Source organism: Ambystoma mexicanum, chromosome 12, assembly GCF_040938575.1.
Source record: "Ambystoma mexicanum isolate Mex_15411 chromosome 12, UKY_AmexF1_1, whole genome shotgun sequence".
NCBI lineage: Eukaryota > Metazoa > Chordata > Amphibia > Caudata > Ambystomatidae > Ambystoma > Ambystoma mexicanum.
In genome coordinates this window covers 208,229,934-208,244,389 of record NC_090936.1, presented here as the reverse complement: position 1 = coordinate 208,244,389, position 14,456 = coordinate 208,229,934, and the positions used below count along the sequence as shown (strand labels likewise).

The window sequence follows — 14,456 nt, the reverse complement described above, 5'->3', positions numbered from 1 at the left end:
ATTATTTCCCACACTATTTGTATTTAGAGGTAAGGATTGGCAATAGGTTTATTAGTCTAGGCCCTTTTATTTTGACACTACACCACTAGGACTGCGTTATTATTATTTGATGGTCGTAGCTTGCTCAGTGTTTAGATTTAGGATTAGATAAGCGTTTTTCAAACCCAATTAAAGTTCAATTAAACACCCTTGAACTGTGGACACTTGTGTCTGTCTTACTGTTGATACCATGCCTTCCTTACATACGACTTAGACTTGGTACTTTTCAAGTTGCGTCTTTTACTCAATTATGCAGCACTACTGGGTCTGATATCTGCCCATTGTGAGGACGGCTAAGGAAACACTGTTACATTTTTTTAATACTTTGTAAGAACACACTCTTATTATGCTGTCTATCTTTTAAATTGATTTTAAGGACTGCAGAGATCCGTTCATCCCATCTGCAATGGTATTTCTGATCCAGTGTACTCCCCCCCCCCCAAGTGGTTTTTGCTACTGCACGCTATACCCGTAGGGTATGGCTGCTTAGAATGAAGGCTTTGAAATCGCAACGTCAATTTAACACTTTGGTACTGAAGAATTCTGATTTATCCTATGAGGCTGCGAGCATTCGCTCTCCTTGAATGAAGTTACCGTTTAACTTTGTTCTTTCTTTTTCTAATTTAGGTAAAAGTGTCTTTTCCTCTTTTAAAATTAATAATGTATTTTATTTTATATAATGAGTAGTTTTTTAATGTGTGTGATTTGTCTTCTTTGTATGTAAAAAATTTTTTTTAAGCTAATGACATTTTGTCAAATAAAGCGTGTTTACCACTACTAAATGTGTTTGGTGAGAATGTTTTCAAAAGTAACTCTAAGATCACAGTTAAGGAGAGGAGTAATTTTGTTCAACTGTAAATCTTACACATCACCACTTAAAACTACAAAGGATTGTTCTAGATTCGTTCAGAGGAGACGAAATGGGATGGTGCGTTTTGGTTGAACACATTTAGTTTATCTGGCGACCACAGAAACTCAAAGTAGGGATGTTAGGAACCCAGCCCAGCAGATCTTAAGAGCTGTTATTGCTCGCTTAAATGTCAAAGTGTGAAATAAAGTAAAGCTTCTCTTACCTTAATGTAAGTTCCTTGATCATCATCGTAGGAATTGTTGTTCTCTGCACCAGGGACACCATCAATTTTTATAGCATCTTGCCCAAGAAACCATATTTCCGGATAGTCCAAAATCTCACTCTGCTCAAAGTTTGTTAGGAGGTTTTTGAAATACTTCAAGGTATCTAAATCAAGAAACACAAGCAGGAAGTGCATGCTCGACAGATGACGTGAAAAACAGAAAATGCCTTTACATAATACAGTAGGGCCACAATCTATCAATACAGTTAATGCAGTTGTAGTACAGTAAAATCTTGGCTACCCGGCACCCTTTTAACTAGAAAAGTCTATTAAACGCTACCGCCCATTGCAAGTAATAGTTACGCTCTGCTTAAGAACATGCTGCATAACCAAGTTTCCAAGCTGGATAATCAAGGTTCCTCTGTATCCAGTGAGAATATTGTGTGAAAATGGCTGCCAGGGACCGATGTTTCCCTACAAATGCATCCTCCAGACAATCAAACACTTTACCCAAATATTTTAGGATTGGAGGTAACGATATATAATTATACCCCTCCTAGAATATTTTGGAAAAACATTTTAGGGGCCAGGGAAAATAAGTCACCTACCTGGTGACTTTATTACAGTAACTTTATCACATAGAACCGGTTCCTCATGGTACAGTGGCAAACAGTTGGAAAGAAAACAAAGGTATGTTATGCAGGTTTTTACTTCTTTCTATCTCCCTGCCACCTGGATATTCAGCACCATTGGATTTCCACTAGCCCCGGATAATCGAGCATCCATGTAGCTACAGAAGACATGATATACTAGACAAAAAGATACAAGGACACAACATAATTTCTGTAGAACTAAAGGACACAGTTATCCAGCTGTTCGATAATGCAGACAAGTAAACTAAGCTTTGTTACACATTTTAACTCTATTAGCCTTTTAATTTGGGGAATTTTGAGTCAAAGAAATTATCTCCAGATTTTGAGGGTACACTCAAGTGTTAGAATTCCCATTTGTAAAATGTTTACAAACATAACCTGAATAAAAAGAACATTTGTATTTGAGTTTTCAATTATCACTTTATGATGCTTCCAAGATGCTAGCCATAATTATTGTCATATTCGTTTTAAAACCTATTTCCACTGTCTTTTTTTTACATGAAGGACAAGACTGATAAAATATCAGTAACAGACACATTGATATATCTAACAATATTAAACAATACACTCTTCTCTGATGGATGTAAGGTGGTATACATGGTTCTGTTACTTTGTTTAACAATCATATATGCTACATGCATTTGCAATTAAACTATTATTATGTACTATTATTATGTACACGTGTGTATCCAACTTTTATAGAAAAATTGGTATTATCCAATTATCTTCAAAAGTTGAGATTTTGAAAAACATTTGACAAATTACACCCCCAGAAACCTTTAAACAAATGATTTTCTAGCTTAACAAGAGTGCTTGAGCCCCCCTGCACAACCAAAGCTTTTCTCGAGCCCTTTACTAACATGGAAGCAGAGGGCCAGTGCATGTGTGACTGTTCAGCACACACCCGACACATGCAAAGATGTCTGGGAGCCCCTCTACTGAAAACAAACGCAGCCAAATAACCTGTTCTATGGAAAAAAGGGTAAAAGCTCCAATACTCTTTTCCAGTTCTAATTATCATCCATGTATAAGTGGCACATCATTTGGAAAGATAATAAGTCATTTTTCAAGTAATTTGCATCAGTCATCATCAAGGGACTTCATCTTCCACAATTATGCATGTACTGGGAAAAGGAGGAAGAAGAGAGAAATACAGGGTGGAAAGAGCCTCAAGCTCAATGAGAATGCTATTTGTTTTCACAAGTCACCTGTGCACAGGACATTTAAAGATAGAAACCCAATTGCAAGAGGATGCTGCAGTTAGGAAGTCATCATACCTCTCTGAGAAGCGTGTGGTCCCTGGGAGCAGAGACTGGAGCCAAGGGGCCCGCCAGCAAGGAGGCAGAGAAACGCTGCCCGAGCTGGGTGCGCCACAGACATGCCAGGAACCGAGGGAAGATTCCTGGGCATTCGGCCGCTGGAGAAAGCAATGTTTGCTTACCGGAACCTGAAGTAAGGCAGTCCTGCTGATGGGAAGCCACAAGAGGAACCTGAAAAACGTGGAAGCAGGCCCTAGTGTAAAGTGGACGGCGAAGCTTGGCCACATAAGCACAAACAGAACCAAAGATGCCACACTGTGCCAGTGAGTCAACCAAAGCAAAGTAGGGACCCCATGGCATTTCCGTGACCGCATCAAACACAATTTGTAAATTTAAAGCAAAAGAAACAAAGAGATTAAAGAGATTGGACCTCATTACGAGTCCGGCGGTAACCGAGCTGGAAAAACCGGCAGGTTACCGCCGGACTCGTATTACCATTCCGCCTCTGTGATTCCCGAAATTACCAGGTCATTACAACCCCAGTGACAAGGGAATTCCGGAGGCGGAATTCTGTAAGTCCCCATTCCCATGGAGTCCGACAGGACTCCATGGGAATGGGGACCATGGAAACACCGGCTCTGTCTATGACAGAGCCGGTGTTTCCATGTCCGCCTGCAGGCGGGTGGTGTTAAACCCGCCAGGTCAGACCTGGCAGGAGTAACACCTCCCGCCTGCAGAACTCGAGATCAGCCGGTCCGGAAACAATGGTGGCGGCGGGTTTACCGCCACTGTTATTTACGCACCGGCTGACTCGTAATGAGGCCTTGGTTTGCAAAAAATGGAAGGGATATTGCAAATATGAGCCCCAGCCATATATGAGAATATGACATGCAGATTTGGGGAAAGCCAAGGGTGACTGTTGACAAAATTAGATACACACAACCAAAGAAGATACATGCAATAGTGGAATTAAAAGAGGAACTGTTTATTTATGAATATGGGAAAACCTGGCAGACGAGTAAACCAGGTAACTCTAAGTGCATAAAAAGTCATGTCAGGGGAGTATACCAGGCAGTTGCAAATATACAGGAAGTCCCAAGAAAGGAGTGTGTTTGTTCAATCAGAGAAGGAACCTTTGAAAGAAAGAACTACAAGGCTAAGGAGCTTTGTAACAAAGAGGAATGTTGTGAATTAAGAAATAGACAATGAAACATTGGCATAGTGTTGATGAATCACCCTCTGGAACCAAGGTCCTTTTCCTTTGGAGAACTTTTATGTTTATTGTAAACCAAGAAAGACATCAAGAACTGTTACAACATTGGCATTAAGGAAGAATCGATGGGAAGGGAATAAACCTCTGGAACCAAGGCTTGCTACTCTTGATGAATTTTGTGTTGGAAGGAGTAATTCATCTGAGACAAAGTCCAGGAGAAGGGAACTCCCCTGGAACTAAAATCTTGTTTTGACATTGGAATACCTTGGTATTTGAAGTGGGAAGAGAAACCAGGGGAAGGGATTCTTCCTCTGGAACCAAGGTCCTTTTACCTTGGAGATCTTTTATGTTGGAGCTGTTCTAGCTTTCCTTTATTAACTCTTTTTGCAATCACCAGGTTAAAGACATTTCCCTTTTCATCTTATGATTTGGTTTGTAGTGTGAGGGTCAGGATAGAACGTTTGGACACAAGGACAGTTTTGATTTCAACATTTTAACACAGACAGATCCTTAGTTTTTGGGTTTTAGGTAGGGAAATTCCTCTTAGAGCAGGATCAGAGAGGCATTTTCCCAACCCATTTCTGTTAATAAATGTCTTTAACCCAAAACATGGCAACTGTGAGGGGTCGGAGTGAGGAGATAGACACAGTGTTGGATGTTTCACAATTAGTTTTATTTAAATCATAAAGCGGTTTGGAATGCACACTAGCCCTTATTCTAAGAGGGGGTTCCCTGCCTCAACAAAACTAACAGTCATCGTCTAACACACCACTTCAATAGGTAAGTCAAAGTTCAAAGTGTTCCGAAATATGCCAAGGGAACAATCCTCATCCCTGGTCCTTCCTTGGATTTGTTTTCCTACAAGCAAATTTGTATATATCAAAGGCATTGGTATCTCTTTCCTTGGGAGACCGTTTACTGGGTTTCCATCTGACTTACAACCTTGGTATACTCTCCTGCCAAGGATTGGTCTTTCTGTGTTTTAACTTTTAATTATAAAGAAAATATACAATGTTCATATTCACTGATACAAAGAAGAGTGTTATTTTTACCCCTTCTTTGATGTTCAGGTTTAGTGACCCGTCCTATTGGTCCCCACAATGGTCTGGGTATGCCCTCTTGCCCAGTACCACTTTCCCTGAATAGTGTTGTGCCTGGTCTGCAAAAAGGGTAGTGCAGGAGTTTTAAAGACCCCATCTGGGATCCATTACACGTCTTGTGGTGAGCCTCCACCCCCTTTTATCCCTGAAGCACTTTCTTCACTGTAAATAACTTTTTGCAGGTTCCTTAGGACTATTTGTTTTGGGGTTGACGTGTTCTGTGCTCACCAAAGCACTGCAGTCCCAGCCCTCAGCTTCAGAGCAGTGGGATCCCTCCTCAAGAGGGTTCTCACCACACACATCTCTTGCTCTTACTTCTCTCTGTGGTTTAGGGTCAGTTCTGTTGTGCTTTAGTTTGACGGTGTCACTTGTCCTGTAGCCGTTCTAGGTTCTGCGGCTCCTCCATTCTAATTTGTTATAGTCTGGCTTCGGAGTAACCATAGCCGCAAGGTTTTCCTGTTTTGCCACAGGTTTGCAGTTTCTCTCCTCACGCCCGTTCCTCTCAGGACTGCGTCCTTTGTCCCTCCAATAATATCCTTGTGTGATATATTGCGACCTCATCGCACACCGATCGGGAGTCTCTTGCCTCGGTTCATGGCGTTTAGCTCCACTCCACCACTTGAAGGGAGCTACGCCTGCAGGACTTTGCGTCAATGTCCTCAGCTGACATAGCAGCTGTGAGACAAACTGTCATCGCCCAGTTTGTTCTCTACTGGTGTTTCACTTCTCCGGTCTCCTCCATTCATCTTGTCTACTTCCACAACTTTCTTTTTTGCATCTGTGTTTATCTTGCTGCTGCCAAAACGGAATGTGTGTTTGGTGTGATTTAATTGAAATTGAAGTACTTTTGTGTGGATTGTGTGCCTGGCTGCATATGAAGAAGCATTTTGCTTTGTGTACTCTGAGCTACTTTGCCAGGGAAACCACATTTCCCAGCAGCCCCATGCTCTTCAAATCATTTGATCTGGCGCACCTGAGACAAGCCTAGCCTTCCCCAGCTACTTAATCTGCTGTGGGGCTTGCTTTCAGGTTCTTTCTTTTTTGCATCTGTGTTTATCTTGCTGCTGCCAAAACGGAATGTGTGTTTGGTGCGATTTAATTGAAATTGAAGTACATTTGTAAGTATTTGTGAGATTCCATCACTTTCTGTGGATTGTGTGCCTGGCTGCATGTGAGGTTAGTCTACTCACTTTAAAAGCAGCATTTTGCTTTGTGTACTCGGAGCTACTTTGCCAGGGAAACCACATTTCCCAGCAGCCCCAGGCTCTTCAAATCAGTTGATCTGGTGCACCTGAGACAAGCCTAGTCTTCCCCAGCTACTTAATCTGCTGTGGGGCTTGCTTTCAGGTTCTTTCTTTTTTGTATCTGGGATTATCTTGCTGCTTACAAAACGGAGTGTGTGTTTGGTGCGCTTTAATTGAAATTGAAGTCCTTGCAACTCAGCCCGAACGCCCTGCTCACCCTGGCGCTCTGAGTTCCACCGCAGCAAGCTGACTCCCAGCCGCTCCACGGCACGCGATAATTAGCTAATTTATTGAGCACACGTAAATAGACCACCACACCAGCCATTACCATTGGCTAGGAGGCTTACTGGGACTTTATTTCCCAGAAACACCAGCGATCCTCTTATAGGAACGCCAGGGGCTTCAGCGCCGGTGCTTCTGGGCCAAGCCGGTCTTGCGCCGGTCCTCGCCGTCTGGCGGAGAAAACGCTGTCAGGAAACACTGAGGCACCAAATCACATACATTCCATTCAAATATGGGCTTTCCCTCTTTGAACATCCTGCTCCTAGAGCAACTGAAACCTCATTGCTTAAACAAAGCCATGATAGCGACACGTCTCGCCCAGGATAATAATGACAACCAAAACAGAAACAACGAGGAACTTGCAATTAAAAGACAACACAAAAAAATAGGACCCTCTGCTACTCAGTTGCCAGCTACACCAACCACAACAAAACATACTACTGAACTAAAAATGTGTCTACTTAATACACGCTCACTCAACAAACAGGCCCAATGTATCCATGACAGGATTATTGAGGAAGATATAGACATCTTCTGTGTCACAGAAACCTGGCTCTCAGAGCCTATAGGTCCAACTTGTGACATCGCCGTCCCTGATGGGTATGTAATTCACTGCACTAGCAGGGAAACCGGAAAAGGAGGGAGAGTAGCAGTAATTGCTAGAAGCTCCATTGCACTCTTCCAAGGTAAATCATCATACATTAGCTGCAAAATGATTCACCTTAAGCACCTACCAACTGAAAACAATTGCCTTAATCTGTTAGTGGTTTACAGACCACCATCTCCCACTCCTGATTTCAACATAAATTTCACTCACCTCCTAAATCTCCTGAAAGGACCCAACTGCGCCACATTAGCGGTCGGAGATCTTAATAGATGGAACGGCAATCAGGCAGACGCAGACGCCATCAATTTAGAAAGCTCACTACAAAACATAGATTACAACATCACTAACAGAGAACCGACAATGAAAAATGGACATCAACTGGATTGGATAATTACCAACAACCTTGAGAGACACGACTACCAAACCGAACCCTGTATCTGGTCAGACCATTACAGTCTCACTTTTCAGGTCTCTCTCCCCTCACCTAAGGAGAAAAACCCCAACCCTCCTATAAAAATCACGCAAAGGAACTTCAAACACATTAAGAAAGAACAACTTGAATCCTGTATAAAAGACTTTACCACCAGTATTGAAGAAGAGGACTCTTGTGACACCATGATGAGTACCCTCCTTGACCATCTAAAAAGGCTAGTAGATCAAAATGCTCCCTTACAGCCCAAAACCTTTAGAACCAAAAGCAAATTGCAAGAATGGTTCTCTAAAGAACTATCCCAGTTAAAAGGAGCCAAAAGAAAACTGAAAAATGCATGGAAAAAAAACCCACAGCAGAAAATAGGGAAAAATGGAAAACCACAGAAACGTGCTACAAGAAAGAAATAATAGAGGCCAAAAAGCAGTACTTCAATAAACAAATCTTGGCAGCAGACAATGTGTCAAGTAAACTATTCAACATCTTGAAGTCCTTAGACAAACCCCTTGCCATCTCGCCACCTTTCTCACCCTCGCAACAGGAATGTGATAACACCCAGAAAGCATTTTTTTAGAAACTAGAAAAGGCTAGAGACAAAATCACAAAAGCCCAACTAAGCAAACCTAAAACCATAAAAATGCTGGCAGAAAAGCCTCTTGAAAACATACAAACTTTCAACTTCTCGTATATCACTGCAGAAGAGATGAAAAAAACACTTGCCTCTATCAAACCAACATCCGGCGCGGAAAACATCATACCAGCCAAAATAATTCTCGACAACCAAAGATTTTTGCCACTACACTGTATAACATTATTAATACCTCGTTCAGGGACCAATTAGTCCCACTGTCCATAAAAAAAAACAGGCATGGATCCGAGAGATCCAGGCAACCTAAGACCAAACACAAATTGTAATTTCTTGCTTAAAATCATGGACAAGGTAGCTACCGCTCAATTACAGGCACACACTGAGGCCTCAGACTCACTTCACCCACAACAGTCAGGGTTTAGACCAGCACACAGTACAGAATCAGCTATGCTGGACTTACAGGCAAAGATGCTCAGCATCATGGACAGGGGAAAAACTGGACTTCTTATCCTGTTGGATCTCAGCGCCGCATTCGACCTACTAGACCACAATCTGCTTGAAGTAGCACTAGGTAAAACGGCAAATTGCTCACCGGTGGCAAAGACATGGATATTGTCTTTCCTAAAGAACAGGACCTCTCGAGTACATTGGGGAGGTAAATTCTCCATGGAAAGGGAGATTCTCTGCGGAGTCCCACAGGGAGCCAGCATATCACCACTACTTTTCAACCTCTACATCAGATTTGTATGCTATGTAATAGATCATGCAAATGTGTTTTCTACCAACTATGCGGAGGTTACGCAACTGGTGTTGGAACTTAGTGGGGACCATAAAACTGACAACGATAATCTTCTCAGAATATACAACATCATCGAGCAATGGATGGACACCAATTGGATGTGCCTGAACGGCAACAAAACCGAGATGATGGTCTTTGGATCCACCCAAGCCAGAAACTCCCTAACCCCAGACTATGAAAACTTTAAGATTGAAGACACAAACATCAAAGTACTTGAGAAGGTGAAAACCCTAGGTATGATGATGGAAGCATCCCTAGGAGCTGAAGCTCAGGCTCAGTACATACAAAAAACATGCAATTGCTATCTGCGACTCCTTAAAGCCATTAGACCCTATCTTTCAGAGAACAACTGTGCCACAGTGCCTAGAGCAACCATCCTATCCCGATTAGACTATGGAAACGCATTAATGGTAGGAGCTAACAAAAAAAGCCTACAGGCGTATCATATCATCCAAAACAATGCGGTTAGGATAATCAAAGGCAAATCAAAATCTGACCACATCAGCAACTCTAGGAAGGAGAAAAAGACAAGGAGACAACACTAGTGCCCCTCACACAAGAAAAATAAAAATGATTAAGTCATGGTAGCAATTTCAACAATTATGCTTGGCACCAATCAACCACACCTGCTTCCCCTGTTCTCAACTGCTAATGGTGTGGCCCACACACTACATTGTCCCCACTGTTTTACAATGTTGTCTGTGTCCTTGCTCTGTGAGGCCCTCACACTGGACCCAACAACCCCAGGGTGTTGATTGCTATTTGTCTGGGCCTTGCATGTTAGAACTATGTGAGGAAGCCTCAGTCACAGCATGGACACACCTATGACAACAACAGCAGTGTAATTCCCTAGAGTCCTACGAGGTCCCAGCAACAACCACCTTCTCTCCCTCGCACATATGATCCCTAGACATTTGGCTTGAGGAATGGATGTAAAGCGTCTTACTCTTCCAAATACAAGAACTGCCCGTGGTTCAGGTTGGCAGAGCAGAGAGTTTGCTCTTCTTAACATCTTAAACGCTGTTCAAATCACTGTTTTAGCCATTACTTCTATAACTCCCAAAACACATTGAAAAGATCCCACTCCTCAAAGGATGATGACAACTCTGGAACTTCTTTTTGCTCAACTTTAAATTCTATCACAAAAAGGAGCCCTAAAATAATAGTCTTTGCAGAAGCAGCCTACACTCCAAGGGGCCCACACCAAGACTAGACATTACAGAGCAGTCAGCGCTGATATGAGGGAACACATTTTGCCCTGCAGAGCGCTCAACCTGATTACAACATACTGGATTCCAGCCTTAGGCCCCTGGAAGAGAGAGGCTGCATGCAGGAACAGCAGTGAGAGATGCGTGAGTGGTCAGTAACACGAGGCGCACAACTGCTTGTAGATTTCTCAAAATAGGCCATTTTTATTAAAGAAAATATAATGAAATTATACCTAACTTGCCCTTATCTACAGAGGAATTCACTACCTAGTCTAAAGACTAAGGGAACATTCTCTAGCACGGATAAACTGGCCCTCACTCTAAACAATTAATATACAAAGACAATTATATAAAGCACCACTATATAATAAACAATACAAACCCAATATCATTATGGCCTTCTTCTGTCCTTGGTAAATTCCCTTCCTCAGGCTTCAAAGTCACTTTCAAATGTTCAACAAAAGAAAAGAAAGTTATAAATGTCTTGACATGGGCCCCTGGGAGTGTAGGCTGCTGCTGCAACAACTGTCCTCTTAGGGCTACTTCTATGACAAAAATGAGCCCTAAGAGGACAGTCCTTGCAGTAGCAGCATGCATTCCCAGTGGCCCACACCAGAATTGGTAACCACTCTTTATCTGTGTCTGAAAAGATCACCTTCCCCTTCCAGGAAGAAAGCAATATAGTACCAATAGTAATCCTGGTTATGATGATCACTGGTCTCTACTTCTAGGTAAATTGCTACAGTTCAAAGAAAGTGTGGTATTCTTCAAATGTCCATAACATACACTTCTTGACAACTTCTTCTGTTACAACTTTACATTCGTATATATTTGTCAGGATGTTCTACTACTTCTACTAACAAACACCAAACTCTTATTGTTGGCACTATGAGAACAGTTGCCTTGGTTTCATAGCACAATACTGCTTTAATCACTACTACAATTTGTATACACCACCACAGTTCAAGTGTAACTACTACTGCTTCAGTATTAATGGGAGTATAATACTTTTCCCTCTACTACTTGTAACTCTTGTATACATAAAGTTCAATAAGCAGTAATGTTTAGGAAGCGTACTCTTAACTTAATCAGAGACATCCAACCACTTTATTGTACAGCAAACAGTGTTGGATGCATCAACAATGGCATACAAGTAAGTCACCCCTTTGTCATGCACCTGTCCTTAAAGATATTCAGCTTGAGAGCACTGGTTATTTCTTGAAATGCATGCGGAACGCCGTAAGGACTCAACAGGATTCTAGTATGAGCAAGGTCTGAAAAGGATTGTATCCTTCATATAACATTTAGATGAACAATGTGCAACTACTTTGGAAGTTACAGAGATTGAGTCCTGTCTTGATGAATACCATAGGAGGTTGAAACACGTGTTGACATAGGGTCAAGCAGCTAATAAAACACCAGTCAAGAAATAACCAGTGGTCTCCAATTGATTATCTTCAACTACAAGTGCATGACAAAGGGGTGACTTACTTGTATGCTATTTTAAATCAGGGGTCTGAGGATACCCTTAGCCACCCCATCAAGCGACAGGCCCAAAACCTATATGATTACACAAAGGAATGTATATTAAGTAACAAGCGCGGTGAGCCATAATCTCCTCAAGTGTCTTACTTTACATCAACAATGGGTTTAAAGTGTTTTATCTTCTCACGCGAATACAAATCTTCACTGTTATACGCGAATGCTACAACTTCATTGATGAGAACACTTTCAATAAAACAAACAAAATTAGCTGTAATGCAAGTCAATTAGGAGCTAGTTAGAGTTACCGGCAAGACTCACACAGTGCAACTGAACGCTGTGCTTCACTCACCGTCTTCAGTGACACTGGTCCTGCGGGTCGCACTGCTTTACTGACTTTCTCCACCTTTTCTGCTACTTGAGGCCGGCTGGGGACCCACACCCCGCTCCAGCACGGGTGTCTCTGGTACGGGCACTTGCTGTGGGAATTTCCTTTTCTCCCGAGACCCCCGGCTCACCTTCTGATTCTGGCCTTAGTCTCCTGCAACACTTCCCTGGCTCTGTAATCATTGCAACGCAGCTCACATGGGGAAAACCCAGCCTTCTGCACGTCTTCCGCTGTGCAGCCTGTGCAATTGGGAGTTTGACAGAAAAGGACTCTCTCAGATCTTGAAGGTGAAATTTGCAGTCTCCAAGCTCCGGTATCCCTTCTATTATGCCACTTTTCTATGATTGGCCAGCTTTGTGCTTCTTCTCTACTACTGTTACTCCAACCAGCCTTCCAGTCCTCATTCCAACTCATTCTACTACTCCTTTCTGGCTGGGGTCTTTTATGCCTCCCAGCTTGTTTAACAGGTTTGAGGTGTGGACCATTAGGATCAATTGCCTGAATGCTACAATGGCTGCTAGGCTTGATTGCCTGACTACTAATCTACATGCCTCTTCAGCCTCTTCCTCGGCTCAGTCCCAATAGAATTCTGGGCTTGTAGTTTTTCCTACAAAAGATAGGTTTCTCATCTTCAACAGTCTGGCAAAGAGTCATCAAAAGGGTAGGATTAGGGGGAAAGTTAAATATGGGTTTATCGCAGTCTGATTCTCCCACAGTACACCACCCCCAGGGACAGGATCAGGAAGCGCCTGCCTTTCCCTAGCCACATGAGGATGGTCCCACACCAGGTTTCCGGGGAGAATCGTCTCTGATTCTTCACAGCTGCCACAGGATAGTGCCACATTAATTAAGCTGCATAGCTTCAGTACTGAATTTTACACGGTCATGGTCATGACCCTGTCACGGGGGAAGGAAGGGGACCCTCCCTAATATGGGTCAGAAGGCTCACTTAGACTAAAACCAGAACCAGCCTTGCCCAAGATATGTGAGGTTGGAGTTGAGAGGGCCCAGTCCCTGAAAATCACCCTTGTGTCACAAATGTCATCCCTAGTCACACTCTATTCTCCCAATGCCTCCAAATACAGTTGCTGGCCAGCGTTCTTTCTTTTCCATTGCAGGATTCCATCTCCCACAGTGCAACAGTGAGCAACCAAGAAAACCTGCACCAGATCCAAACCAGGGGAGAAACAAAAACACAGCAACCAAGAGGACCCATGAGCCTTCACAGCAAACCAAAAGGGTCTAGCAATGACGACATGACAAGAACTCGCAATGAAAGCAGAACAACACATTTTCAGAACCACAGCACGACATAGAAACAACAGAGACTGCTGCTGAAACCATGCTGGAAAAGGGGTAGGGGTCTTAAAGGAGTTTTTAATGCCTCTCACCTGGGTTCTTGGGAAAAGACAGGGACGGATTGGTGCAAGAAGTCAGGTGTGTGCAGCAGCCAATATAAGGGAGAGTGAGGCCCAGAACCACCAGCAGCACAATATAAAAGGAGGCAGAAAGAGTGGCAGAGGATGGGTTGTTTGGGTGGGGTCAAAGGAGGATGTGAAGATGGACAGAGAGACCAGGCGGAAGGCAGTGGCATATTGGAAAGATTGTGCTATAGCTTAGAACAGGTTATGTATTTATGAGAGAGAGTGGTACCAGTTGTGTTTAGTGGAGTGGAGTGAAGTGTAGGAAGTGGGGTGTATAAAAGGTAGAAGAGTGAGGAAGAAGGATAGAGATGGTGCAGGATATGGTTGTTTGGGAGTGAGAGTAGTAGTTAGTGTGAGAGGGAATAAGTGCCAGAAGAGTTTGTGGCTAGTAGCGAGTGGTGTGGGAGTGGGATGTGAGGAGAAAGGTGTATGTTACAAGTGAGGAGGTGTGAGAATAGTGAGACTGAGTTTAGTGGAAGTGTGAGCAGGGTCATATCCCTGAGTTTGGGAAAGATGAGGGTAGTATTTCAGAGTGGGAGAGATGTAGTAGTGTGGAGTGGGACAGTAGTAGTAGTGCAGAGAGGTGAGAGTAGTAGTGTGGAGTAGGGTAAGTAGTAGTGGTAAAAGAGTAGTAGTGGGAGGAGGAGAGTAGTAGTGTTAAGAGGA

The 14,456-nt window shown here is 42.9% G+C and overlaps 1 protein-coding gene across 2 annotated transcripts in view; it reads right to left on the bottom strand.

The window, feature by feature from the left end:
* DYRK4 (dual specificity tyrosine phosphorylation regulated kinase 4) overlaps positions 1–14,456 on the bottom strand; it is a 1,198,302-nt gene that overhangs the window by 785,440 nt on the left and 398,406 nt on the right. For both annotated transcript variants that reach the window (XM_069628321.1, XM_069628322.1), the window contains one exon: positions 1,113–1,276. In XM_069628321.1, the coding sequence (XP_069484422.1) occupies positions 1,113–1,276 (164 nt within the window). The remainder of the gene's footprint in view (positions 1–1,112; positions 1,277–14,456) is intronic.